Source organism: Vipera ursinii (genome assembly GCF_947247035.1).
Source record: "Vipera ursinii genome assembly, chromosome: 5".
In the NCBI taxonomy this organism is placed as follows: Eukaryota; Metazoa; Chordata; class Lepidosauria; order Squamata; family Viperidae; genus Vipera; species Vipera ursinii.
The window spans coordinates 41,721,873-41,736,446 of NC_139518.1; the positions used below are offsets into that span (position 1 = coordinate 41,721,873).

The 14,574-nt window shown below is 38.4% G+C and overlaps 1 protein-coding gene across 1 annotated transcript in view; it reads left to right on the top strand.

Moving 5' to 3' along the window:
• Positions 1–14,574, top strand: part of EFHD1 (EF-hand domain family member D1) — a 50,818-nt gene that overhangs the window by 20,815 nt on the left and 15,429 nt on the right. The window contains exon 2 of the mRNA XM_083364084.1: positions 10,718–10,865. Within this exon, the coding sequence (XP_083220210.1) occupies positions 10,718–10,865 (148 nt within the window). The remainder of the gene's footprint in view (positions 1–10,717; positions 10,866–14,574) is intronic.

Below are 14,574 nucleotides of genomic sequence, written 5' to 3' on the forward strand. Positions count from 1 at the left end.
TCTCGTTTTTATTTTCCTCATCCTGCATTTGGAAGGAGGAGAAATTAGGCCATATCTGCTCAGGGCAGATATCCAAAGCAAAGCATTAACCTCCGCTGAACTTCCACTGAAGAATTAAACCCATGATTTTCTAACACATATCAGCTTCTGTCTTCTAACTGAAATCTTTTATTGTGTATCTGATCCAGGTCTTCCATGAGACATTTGCCATGTATGTGAACAGTGCTATGATAGTCCACTTTGGTGTAGTGACTAAGATGCTGGGCTAAAAATCAGGAGACTGAATTTTAGTCCTTCCTTAGCTATGGAAACTAAATTCATGACTTTCAGCTAGTTACTCTTTCTTCAGCCCAATCTACCTCACAGAGTGTTGGTTGTGGGAAAAAAGATATTCCTTTTCATTAAAAAATTGTTCGGCAATGAATTCATATGTTAATTGTGCTTTAACTACCTTTGATAATTTTAGAGCAATCTTTTTACTAAGCTAAGCTGTTAAAAATGTTGTCTTCTTTGTAATTGCTATCAATAAAAGCAAGATGGCAAAAACTTTTCCAGACTAGACCCATCTCCCTAACCTCTTTCTCTCTAGTGTTCAGGCTTCTCACTTCTTAGCAGGCAGCACTTAGAAATAGTTTTGTTATATCATGTTGATTTGCATTGAATTCTATTCTATAAAGCTCACCACATACAGTGAGCAATGAGATGAGCAGCATATAAATTGAGTAAACGATGAATAAAATATACATAAATTACTAACACTATCTTTTTGTTGTATGTGGCATATCATTTTTATGCAATGACTTGAAATATGTGGCAACATAAAGTATGCAAATAATATAGTTCCTGAGACACTCCATAGTTTAATAAGGAGCTCTGGATATAAAATAGCAGAAATAATGCCTTAATCTATTTGTTGGAAAATGAATAAATATTACTATATAAAGATACAAGCCTAGCTTTGAACCTGTGTTACATGATGAGACTGGCAAAATGCCAGTAATTTTTCTCTCTCGCTCCCTTGATTGAATATTGTCTAATAGCAGCTGTTACGCCTCATACCCTGTTAGGGAAGGATAGATAGGATAATATATCTTGAGGCTGCTGAGTTATGTTTACAAAACATTTTATCAACACAATTTATTGTGTTTGCTCTGATGTAGATCCCACTTTTACAGAAATAAGCTGGATAACTCAGGCAACATTTTGTGGGGTTATCTTTGTTCTTTGAGAGAATATAGATGGTTGAAAATGAGTTCTGCTATCTGTGGGGTATATCTACAGTATGTCTACAGTATGTCTACACAGATGGCAGAACTTGGGAAGCTGGGTGAATCATATACTTTAGGATTAGAGGTGGTAAATGCTCATCTGAAAGAGGGTGAATGGGCGGGTAATATACCACTTTGAAAGAGATCATCTCCTGATTCAACCAGGCTAAATAGATTCCAATCAGTATATACTCTTCTTGGAAAAGTTTGTGGAGAAGATGGTAGGAATACAACTACAAAGAATCTTAAATGAAGCAAATTATGTAGCTCAGCTTCAGTTGGGTTTCATATCCAGAAATGGGACTGAAATTCCATAGGCCATCTTGGAAAACTTGATTAGGAAGGTATAGCCCTCCTATTGCTATTGGATCTCTCAGTGGCATTCAGTGCCATTGACATGATAATCATTTGAACTGTCTCCCGGGGTTAGGAGTGGAAGTACTGTTTTACAATGTCATGTTCCTACTTAAGACTCAGTCACTGGTAATGAGGGAAAAGCAATTGAACCCCTGGTTGGTCAGTTTATGGTTCCACAGGGCTCAATTGTTTTCTTCTGTATGGTTTAACTTCTACATGAGACTCCATCACAAATGGTTTACTCCTTCAAATCTCTTGCTTTTGATTATGTCATTATGTCAGGATTTCATATAGCCTTCATATATCCTTAAACTAAACATCTTATAATTACAGCCTTTTGTTTCAATTAAACCAATTAAATATATAAAGGTAAAGGTTCCTCCGCACATGTGTGCTAGTCGTTTCCAACTCTAGGGGCCGGTGCTCATCTCCGTTTCATAGCCGAAGAGCCAGCGCTTGTCCGAGGACGTCTCCGTGGTCATGTGGCCGGCATGACTAGATGCCAAAGGCACACGGAACGCTGTTACCTTCCCACCATAGTGGTCCCTATTTTTCTACTTGCATTTTTACGTGCTTTCTAACTGCTAGGTTGGCAGAAGCTGGGACGAGTAACAGGCACTCACTCTGCTACACGGCACTCGGGATTCGACCTGCCAAACTGCCAACCTTCTGATCGACAAGCTCAGCGTCCTAACCCACTGAGCCACTGCGTCCCTAATTAAATATATACTTCCTTCTTAATTTCTTAAATTTCTTTTAACAGTTATATTTTCCTAAGAAAAGAAATAAGAGTCCCTTTGGTATAGCGCAGGGGTAGGCAACTTCGGCTCTTTTATGACTCATAGACTTCAACTCCCAGAATTCCTGAGTCAGCATAGCAGTGTTCCAATATCTCAGGGGCCGCCACAAAGAAGAGGGAGTCAAGCTATTCTCCAAAGCACCTGAAGGCAGGACAAGAAGCAATGGATGGAAACTAGTCAAGGAGAGAAGCAACCTAGAACTAAGGAGAAACTTCCTGACAGTTAGAACAACTAACCAGTGGAACAACCTGCCTCCAGGTGGTGAATGCTCCAACACTGGAAGTTTTTAAGAAGAGACTGGACAGCCATTTGTCTGAAATGGTATAGGGTTTCCTGCCTTAGCAGGGGGTTGGACTAGATGACCTCCAAGGCCCCTTCCAACTTATTATTATTATTATTATTTACCATTCTTAGAAACTCTGTGTTATGTATTGAACAAAGGTGAAGATTTTTTATTGAACTGTTAAGGGTTGTTAAACTGTGATAAATTCTAATTTTGCTTTTATATAGCTGACTCAGGAATTCTGGGAGTTGAAGTCCATGAGTCATAAAAGAGCCGAGGTTGCCTACCCCTGGTATAGTGATTAAGGCACCAAACTAGAAATGGGAGGCCATGATTTCTAGTCCTAAAGCCAGCTGGATAACTCTGGGCCAGTTGCTCTTTCAGCTTTAGGAAGCAAGCAACAGCAAACCTCCTGAAATCTTGTCAAGAAAACTGCTGGGACTTGTACAGGAGGTCACCAGGAGTCAAAAACTGACTCCAAGGAACCAAGGGAAAAAAAAGAAAATGATGAAACAAGTCTGTCTACTGGCTTGTCACTTTTTGTCACTTTTCTGGACAGACTCGAACACTGGGCACTATCTAGCAAAATGAATTTCAATTGTGAAAAAAGTAAGGTTCTACATTTAGGCAGGAAAAATCAGACATGCCCCACTTATTCAAGTTTACTTGTTTGCAATTTATTTCATCTGTGGAAGTCATAACTACCTTTATTGAAACTCAAAGAGGCATTCCCTTCTATATGGCCTCTATCATATAGTTTATTATTAGACTTATTATATAGGCAATACAGCTGCCTGTACTAAGGATAATGAATGGTAGTTTATTGTTTCAGATATTCTCATAGTCAATTTATGGTAAGAGAAGGAAATACAATAAATTATAAAATTTCCAAGTTATTTATTTGACATATCCTGTCTTACGTGTATTAAAGGTTTAGTATGAAAAGAAGTGTAAAATTACTAATCCAAGTAAAAATAGTTTAGATTAAAAAGAGAAATTGGATGGCTGAATGCTGCTACTGAGGTATGATGAAATCCTCACCCTTTACTTAGGTTATCATTGAGCTCTTTCTTGTCTCGAAAAACAAGTTTGTCTTCCTTGCTCAATAAGCTCACTGGCTAGATTTGTACTTTTTAAAATGGTCTCAGAAAAAAGTGCTCCTTTAATTTGTGTCTGTATTGCTGAGCTGTGTCAGCTATGCTCTTGCTGAATTGAGAACAGATTGAATATTCTGTAGCTGCTTTGCTTTTTGAGTCAGTATAACTTTGGAAAGCTATGCTTCAAAGAAAAGATCTGGCACAGCATACTGAACACCTATTGTAGTACTATGATAGAGCAAGGCTTTGCCATCTCAACCCACTGCTGGCAAGACCCAGTTTCTCACAATCCTTGCTTTGTGTTGTTTCTGTGCTGGAATGATGGATATGAGAGACTGCTCCCATGGCTTTGGATCCTGAGTCAGTTAACCCTTCTGGAGCTGTTGCTGTTCTCGCAAAACTGCCTTACAATTCATGCAGCTCCCATAAAAGCCTCTTTTTCAGAGTGGCAGGATGCCAGGTTTTGCTTTCGTAGTTTTTGTTTGTGAAAGTAATTTTGATTTGGGCAGTGACCAAGTAGGCGGAGAGAGAATGAGAACAAAATTTCCTGGGATTGTAGTGACTACTTCTGTGTTACAGCCTGTCTTTAAATATAGGAAATGCCTTACTATAATTCCTCTATCATTGCAAATGCATCATTCTGATAAGAAAAAAAAGTATCCTATTTTTCTGTGTGTTCTTCAAGTGTTAAGACTCATTTTACGGAATTTGGCATGGTTGATTGACATTCTTATCTGATAGTTGAGATTTATATCTGCTGTCTATCTTTTGGGCAGAATATAGCCGATTATCTTTACTGAACTTATTCATTTTATTTTATTTTATTTTTTTATTTTAATTCCATTTATATCCTGCCCTTCTCCGAAGACTCAGGGCGGCTTACAAGCTTAGCAGTAGCCTTCATTCTATGTATATGCCTGCTTATTAGGGCTTTCACACAGACCCCAAGCGGCATTATTACAAAGTCATGTCCATGTTTTTAGACCGGAGGCATCATCATAAAATGCAACAATAAACTGTAATAGTTACTTGTATCCCTACTATGTGATTATTTATCACCTGACTTCAGAGAAGGAGTGGGCAATTAATTTTCCTGAGACTGTTGTGGAGTTGTGGAGGACTGAACCAGTAGGCTGAGGCCACTGCCTTGGGCCGGACAGGGATAGCCAGAGGCGGCTCTGGTCCATGTGGGGTAGAATGCCCAGGTCTGCTTTAGACTCTAAACCATGAACTAAGTGATAACAATCCTCAAAAGCTTTAGAAAATTTGCTAACATGGCAAGTTTTGAAAAATAGTTACAATGCACACATGGAAGTATAAAATATAATATAGGGAGGGAGTGCATTGCACCAACTGGCTGGCTGTTTGTATCCTTTGGAGTTGTTCCTCCCCAGGTGGAACTGAGATATGATCTGGATCACATAATCATTCTTAAAATCATCCATAGCTTATTTACTTCTGTTTAAACTACAGGTAGTCTTTGACCTATGATTGTAATTGAGCCTAAAATTATGGTAATAAGTTGTGCTGCTTGTTAAGCAAGTTACTACATGAGCACACCTGGCTTCACAAACTTTTTTGTAGTGGTCATTAAGTGATTGTTAAGTGAACACAGCAGTTGTTGAGTGAGTCCATTGTCTGCGATGGGCATTTTTTGCTGGAAACATCAAGTAAGTGCCCATTTCTGGGGAAAAACATTGTAAATCATGTCATGTGACCACAGAATGTTGCAAGTGGCCATAAATGCAGGCCAGTTGCCAAGTGCCCAAAATATGATCACATAACCAGGGGGGAGAGAGTCAGCAGTTGTCAGAACTTCAAATCTCTGTGGTAACTAGCCCAGGGGAGGCCTGCTGTATATTAATAAATAAATAATAAACCTTTATTGTCAAAGTACAACATGTGTACATTGAGATTAGCTGAGCCTCCCCCTGTGCTCTCTCCCCCCCAACACACAGTGACAACAAACCCTCCATCCCACCACACTATGTGAACCAACTACACCACACACCGGCCTCCCAAGTCAATTCTGCATAAGATTATGTCCCATTCAAAAGCCTAACAGCCCACAGATAAAAGCTATTTTTCAGCCTGTTGGTACGGCTGGCTATATTCCTATATCTCCTACCAGATGGTAGGAGAGTAAAGAGTACCGTCCAGGGTGTGAGTCATCCCTGAGAATCTTCCTCACTCTTCCAAGGCAACGAGCCCTGGCGATGTCATCCAGTGGTGTCAGGGAACAGCCCACAATGTCTTGTGCTGTGCTCACTACCCTCTGTAATACTTTCCTATCCGCGGCTGTCAGACCAGCATACCAAACCACAATACCATACTAGAGGACGCTCTCTATGGTAGACCGGTAAAAGATGGTCATTAGCTGTTGTTCTACCCTGTTCTTCCGCAAGACCCTGAGAATGTGAAGCCTCTGTTGGGCCTTTCTAGCCACCTGGGTTGTATTAACTTTCCAGGTCAGATCTTCACAGAGGTAGACTCCCAGAAATTTAAAGGAGGAAACTCTCTCTACACAGTCCTCCCCGATGTAAAGTGGGGCAGGTTCCACTTTTTTTCTCCGGAAGTCTAACACCATCTCTTTCGTCTTGCTGATGTTTAGGTGCAAGTTGTTGTTACTACACCATATGGATAGTTTTTGCTATGTGATTGACCGAAACTTAGGGACTACCTGTATTGCAATGTGCTGAATATGGAGGTCAAAGACCATTTAAGGGTTACCATGGTCCAGAATGTGGCTATGCAGGTAGTTATTTTTGTTTCCGAATTTACCCATGTAAGCTGCAATGACTACTTATGGTTTTCTAGGTGCAGTTAAAGATTGTCCTTCATTTGTAATGCCTTCCCAACTTAGGACATGGTTATCTTTGAGATCATTTGTTATTGTTTTTAGATCAGGTAAAGTTAATGAGATCCAGATCCCAGTGTTAACCATTATCATCCTGTAGGAATAAGAAGACATTCCTACTCTATAACTGTGTCTGTCTTGTGTGATAGCATTCCCTCTGAAGTCCTCGCAGCCCTGCCCTTGCTCTGAAGTGATCTATTCCTGAATATTGTATTTTGGTCTTTGATTATGACTGTTGGTCATGTGTATTCTGTCCCAATGCAGTGTATTGATTGCTGGTATTTAGTTGTTAATTCTGTTATTGTTTTCCATATTGTTTGTGTTCTCTTTTATTCACTTATTTTAACCCATAACGTATAGGCCATCACAGTTACTTTGCAGAAGTCCTGAACAGATTGCCTAACAGTTTATCTTCCTGAATATCCAGGATAATTTCATACTTAACAAGGTATTACCCTAAGCTCCTTTCCATTGGGGATTGCTGAAGTTGCACAATTAGGAATAGACTAGGATTTTATATCCTTTAGGACCACTATGGACATATCTTAACTATACCTGCCTCTATGCAGCCAGTAAGGCACATGCTGGATTTTGTATTCTCTTCAGTGCAGTTATGATCTAAACTTGGAAAAGTTTTTTATAGATTCCATTATTATAGACAATTCATCCCTGGTCAGTTTACACTGCAGGTAATAAACCTCTTTGGGGTGAAGATTCTGTTAAAATGATCTGAACCACGGACAGATTTGGATTTTCTAAATTTGGGGAATTTCTTATTTTTCAGTCATACTGAACAAAGCCAGCTGATTTGTGGAATAGAGAGATAGCTCAGGTGGTTGACAGTATTGCTTCCAAGTAACATTTTCCCTCTCACCAAGTGGAATAAATTATTTGATTTACTAGGCACCTGAGAGTGTTGAAATGGATCATCTGATCGAAGAGTTCTTGAGACAGATCAAACTGAATACAGATTAAAGCCCATTTTAAGAAAGTAGTACTGTATCTCTGACACAGTTCTCATTTGGCCCAGGAAATCTGTACAATTATAGTCCACTCAATTATTCAATTTCTGGAAAAGGTGACTAAAAAAAAAGAAATACCGTAGTCATCTTTTAGTTATACAGCTGAGGCATACAGATTATCTGGACTCTCAGTCAGGTTATTATATTGACATTTTTCTGGTTATTTGGTGAATAATCTGTGCTAGAAACTGGACTGGAGAGTTAGTTTTCTTCTTGGTGGCTGTTCTTTCTTATTAATGACCAGTAAGCATTCCATACTTTTGCACATTGCCTCTGTATAATAATGGGCTGGATGAGGGAGAGCAAATTCCACACAAATTTTTAAATAAAAATCTGATTTTGGAGTTTGAGGTTCAGCCAGTTTTGGATGAAATTGTACTTTCCCCAAAAGAAGAGGTTTACAGTCTGGGAGTGCTCATTCATTTTCAGTTGTGACTGGATTCATTGGTAGCAATTGTGGCAGTGATAGTATTAGGGAAAAGGGTCTCTAAGTTGCAGTTGGTGACAACTAGGCTGTTTACTAGTAGCAAGTTACTAGGATCATATATCTTTAATATAGGATCTGCATTGATTACCACTTGCTGATTGGGCACAATTTCTGTAGTGGAGCATCGAACGTAAAAGCCTTAAATGACTTAAGGCTGTTAAAAGGATAATTGTTTAAAGGATCACCTCTCCCATTATAAATATGCCCAGGCATTAAGTTCTGCAGAGGAACCTTTTTCAAAAATGTTTCTGCTGTCAAAAACCTGTCTTTATAACAAGCAAAAGAAAATCTCCTTTGGCATTGCTGCCGGTATGCTTCTGTGTTGCATTTGGATCCTGCTCTCTTAGTATTTAAAAAAATCTGTTTCTGAAAGAGCTGCCTGTCTTTTCCCTGATTTTTAACTGATTTTAGTATCAGTTTTGGGTTTTACTTTAGATTGTTTTTCTCTATTTGCATTAAAAACATATTAGTTGCTTTAAAAATTAATCAACAGCTTAATAAATTTCCTATTAGCCCTAATTAGAGCTTTAATCAAGAAAATAGTTAATTGTGGCTTTTTTCTCTCCTAAAATATATTTCTGTTGCAAACATCTGAAAGATTAACCTGACTTCCCAATCTGATTCTTCTTATGACTCTTAGGGTGTTTGCCCCAGACCGTGCATGTTATCTGTGTTTCTTAATTGTTCCCTAATCCACTTGGCTCTTTTTTATTTCTTGTGAATCAGCCCTTCTTATCTACAAAACTGGTTTTTTTTCTTTGTAGATTCATTTTTTTTACGGTAACAGGAAGTGGGGGTGGGTAGCCAAAGGAACTTGCAGACTAAAGAGGAACAATGAAAATTTAGTAATGATTCATCTTATTTTTGCTGCCAGCGGCAAGGAATTTTATGTATGTGAAGTGCTCTTGTGTTGCAAAACTATATCATCCAATTTTAGATTTCAGTTCATCTAGAAACCCACAAGCTAATCTATGTGCATGTGCTAATTATGGTGTAGACCTAGGATTCTTTGTTAACATTTTAAATCAAGAAGCCAAAGTTTTCAATAATAAGACACATTTTTTCAATTTTCTCAAATTAAGAGAAGGCACTTTAAAATCCACAAAGGAAATTTTTAAGAAGAAATCATAATAAAAAAACTAGTATGGTGCGTCTTTCAAAAATAAACGCTTGTGTTTTTTAAAAGTTTAATATTTTTTGAATGTTTGATTTCTAAAATTCTTTATGCATAGCTGGATTATTTTTTGCAATTGTCGCATAGATCTTTTTCTCTGATTTTTTTGCTTTTACATATGCTTGTCTGAGGATGAATAAGGACAATAATTAATCCAAGCTTTCATGGAGTTGAGATGTCCATAAAATTATGTTTATTATTGTATACAAACTTCTACTATATGAACAGATGAGGTGCACAGTTCCTTTTTACCTCAGAGCTTGGGAAAGGCCAGCACCGGAAACACTCTTTTGCGCCACAGTGGTTCTCATTGCAGGGCTATTTTGTAATATGGTTGTCTTGCTTAGTGCAATTTTGGATTCCTTTTAAAGCCATCTCCTTGTCCAAGTCCCCTGCCAACTGTCACATCAAGACTGGGCGAATCTTTTCTGCTTCCTATCAATCTTTTCTAGACTCAGTTAAGATTTGCATGATATTGAGGGTTTCTTTTTTTAATAACTATATTTAAAAGAACAATACCATATTGAGGACTAAGGGATGAATAGGATTTAATTAGACCAAGGAAAGACATTTTTTTCTGTTATGTATGAGTGATGAGCTGTGCTTCATTTTTTTTAATCTCAGGTGTTATGCTTAATTATGCAGATGATGTTTCAAATACCATGTTTTCAGGGATTTTTTCCCTCTTCCATTCAGTTATGTCCGATTCTTGAGACTGCCTGAACAAGTCACTGCAGTTTTCTTGGCAAGCATTTTTAGAAGTCCTCCTTGCTAAGACTGAGAAATAGTGGCTAACCCAAGTTAACCCAGCTGGCTTTGTGCCCATGATGGGACTAGAACTCATGGTCTCTGATTTCTAGCCTGATGCCTTAATCACTACACCTAACTGACCCTATGTATTTTAAATATCAAATAGTGTAGCCAGTTTGGACTATTGGTGAAGGCAGCAGGCTAGATGCCAGGAGACTGTGAGTTGTTCTAATCCTGCTTTCAGCATGAAAGCTGTCTGGGTGATTTTGGGCCAGCCACCGTTATTTATAAAAATAGTAAAGATGGGATTTAAAAAATCTAACAAAGAATAATATCCCAACCCTATATTCTATCATTTCTCTTTCTGCATAGAAAGCAAACGAGTGACAAATTTGAATCATATGAAGTGATTAGCTTCAAGTCTGAGCTAACTGCTAAGGTAACACTATGGGGTGGGAGAGATAAATAAAACGTAGGTATTGTTAGCTGAAAAATGCACAATATTGACAGAATATTTGGGATTTACGCTGGTTAGTTTGAACTCTGTTATGTTTTATATGCATTTCACCTTGTCAGCCAGGTAGCATAACAGTGTCCTTTTAATATTTCTTTTTCTGCTTAGGTATGACTCTGGAAAGGATGGATACATTGATCTTATGGAATTGAAGCTGATGATGGAGAAACTTGGTGCACCTCAGACACATTTGGGTCTGAAGAATATGATCAAGGAAGTGGATGAAGACTTTGATGGCAAGCTTAGTTTCCGTGAGGTACGTGCTAGTAAGAATAAGAACTTACCGGTAGTTACTTCTTCTGCTTTTTTATTTTAGAAAAATATAGAGAATGTGTAGTACATTATGAATAAGATTCAGTACCCTATTTAGAGTAACACAAGAGGATATTCAAGGACATAATTTCCCAAAGGAATTCCAAAGAATTAGAATTTGCTATTTATACATCTCCCCTATCCAGCTCAAAATTTAAAATATGGAAATCTTGTGCTTTAAAGACATTGAAATTCAAAGTCTGCAATATTACCTGATTTGTATAGCATGTTAAGTAATGCTTACTTTATAGTAATGTAGTTATTTATCAGATTTATATTCTGCCTTTATTTTGTGAGATAGAGTGCATAATACTCCTATCTTATTTTCCCTATAACTAGAACCCTGTGAGTTAGACTGAGCTGAAAAAAAGTGATCCAAAGCCACCCAGTTGGCTTCCATGCCTAAGGGAGGATTAAAATATACTTTAATTGCTGGGAGTACACATTGCACTAAGCCATGCAGGAACATAAAACATCATAGAACCAGTTTGGTGCAGTGGTTAAGACACCATGCTAGAAATCAGGAGACTGAATTCTGTTTCCACCTTAGACATGAAAGGTGACTAGGTCACTCTCTGTCAGCCCATCCCACCTGATGGGTTGTTGTGGGGAAAACAGGAGGAAGAATGAATATTAGATATGTTTACCACCTTGAGTTATTAATAAAAATAATAAATATAAAAAAATAATAAGATAAAGATAAAAATAAAATATTGGGTTTGTTCTTACTAAACACTAAGATATGCTTGAATTTGCTTAGTTTTGACTCAGCATATTGTGTAAGAACCATGGCTGGACTGTAGGAAACATGCCATAGATTTATAAACCTCCTATTCTCCTACTCTTCATCCTTCCCCTTGTATGCTCCAAACTAAGGGTGTCAAACTCAATTTCATTGAGGGCCACATCAGCATTGTGGTTGCCCTCGGGGGGCCGGGTGGGTATGGCCAGGGTGGGCGTGGCCTACTGGGTGGGCGTGGCTAGAGTGCGTATGGCCTACTGGGTGGGCATGGCCAGCTCTACATCAGTGGCATCAAGGGTGCCTATGGGGGCCTGGGCAGTAGTGGGACAGATCTGGGGGTCTCTGGCAGAAGGAGGGTGTCTGGTCCAGGGCCAAGGCATCGGGGACCGTTCCCTCACTGTTTCCAGGATGGCTTCAGGGGCCACTTCGCAGGCTGGATCTGGCCCCCGGGCCTTGTGTTTGACATGTCTGCTCCAAACACTCAGACACTTTCTGCATTGGGCAAACTAGGGATTAGTATAATATCCAAAGCAGAATCAGAAGATAATTCAGAGGGTGTTTTCTGAACCATGTTTGGCACATAAATAATATTTTATCCATACCAGGTCCATTCATTTGTTGAAATTAAGAATTAAGGGGTGAATTGTATGCACACACAGTCAGGGAAGGAACTTGAAGAAATGTTCAGAAACATTTTGTAAACAAAAAAGACAAAAGTATTACTTAAGTCCTTGGAACAGGAATCAGGTTGGCCCCTGCATGACTCACTAAAATATAAGAGGGAAGGAAGGAGAAGTACAATCAGACTTGTGAAATTTTGTTATTTTAGCCTACAGTGAAGTATAGTTCTAGTCTTCTTGTGAAGTTGAGTTTTGGATCTGATCTACTTTTGTGGGGACAGCAAGAGCCTTTTATCTCCTACAAAGTAGGCAGTATTCATTTGCTGGGTACTATGCAAAGACATCCAAATAATGTTCTCCAATTTCAGATGCTATGACATGGTACAAAGTGGATAGTTCTGGACAAAGCAAGTGCCTCTTTTTTTCAGATATCCTACATGCATTGTAAAAACATTATGGAACAAAAGTTTAAGGAAATCACTTTAAAAAAACCTTCACTCAAAACCCCTCTGGAATCATGTATTAAAACTTAGCAATAGGCTGACATTAGTTAAATTTCATAGACATGCACCTACAATAATGGTTTTAATTGTTTAATGTTTGTAATGTAAACTGACACTCAAATTGTCAGATGTCCATAAGAGACTGCTTGACAAATCTCAGAGAGCCAAGGAGTCTGGCAATATACTGCGAGATACACATTTTTGTTATATAATTAAGAAGTGCTTTGTGAAGATGACCAAAGCATTAGTTCTTACGTACATATAGTTTGGATCTCCCTTAATATAAAAGCCAGAGAAATACATACAAATTATTTGATTTTGCCCAGTTGCAAATAGTATACTCATGCAACTATCTAAATGGAAATGTAGCCTGTTGTAGTCAAGGAACTGGAATCTGGAAGGAACAGTTTGGGGCAAGGGTAGATTGGTATTAATATGTCCCTTCACTCTAAGACTAGATCTCAAATATGGGGAGATCCACAATTTTCCTCTCAATTGGGAAGAATCTTATTTGTCATCAGATTTTGCACAGAACATTTTCAAAGTGCTGTTTTGGAGTGCCCTTTCTCAACTTCAATAGATAATGTGGAAAGAAGTCCCTCCCCACAGATACTTGTTCTCTGCTGATAAGTATGCCTAATGTTTATAATTATTCTACATGGAACTGTTTTTGAAAAGACCTTCAACTTTTACAGAATATTGCATGAAGCTACTGAATAACTTGCTAGATTAAAAAAAGCTTCTCTGGATTTTAGTTTGTTTCTGTGAATATTTCACATACTGGCTTTAATCAATAAAACCCTGAATGGTTTAAGAGTAGAATATCTAAATTCTCCTAAGAAATTCTCTTCAGAAATTGCAGGAATGTCTGGCTGATCTGCAGAGTTTAGTTAAATGTTATAAAGTTATAGAGGAAGGAGAGATTTCTGAGGCACCCATAGAATAGAAGTCTTCAGGCAGATCTCTCTCTCCCCACCATTACCAACTGGAACGGCACTTTCATGAGGGAAGGCAACAATGGTGAATAGTGCCTCCATTCGAGTCCTACGATGATGGTCAAGAAGGACACCTATCAGCACTCTGAGGCAGACTAGGTCAGATATAGGCTATAACAACAGAATCTTGAAAGCCTATCAAAGTTTCTCTTTCCTTCCCTCCCTCCCCCTAATACCAAAGAGAATAAAGGGTGAACCAGAATTTTGAATTTCTTTCTTTCCCTCCCTCCTGCTTTCTGAGCTGTGCTGATGTTTTTGTAATGGTTGCTGCATGCTTTGTTGAAAAGTAACTTGGTGCTCCTTTACAATGCAATGGTTGATAGTATGGTATTAAAGGTAGCTGAAAGAGGAAGATAGCTGACGACCAGGAAAGTTTTACTCCCCCGATACAGGTTTCTCCATAAATCGTCCACAGGTGTGAACAATGCAGCTTCCATGCTATACAGATCCAAGTCTGAAACCTGACTACCAAGATTCCAAATACTGTAATGCTATCTGTGACACTTTGTGATTGCAGGACCACCACTTGTCTCTATATTTTTCCAAAAGAAGTAGGTTGGAGATAGATCTAAAGTTGTTCAAAATAGTCAGATTGAGAGAAGACCTCTTAAGCAGGGAGACACCACGAACTCTTTTAAGATGATGGGAACACTCTCTTATTCAAAGAAATAAACACTTCGTTGATTTCCTCAAAACTCTCAGACTCCATGATACCCCCAGTTATCTGCATTGCCACTATCCCCTGGCATGAAGAGTCATCTTTTGAACCTGAGTTATTTTGTCTGCCAAATGC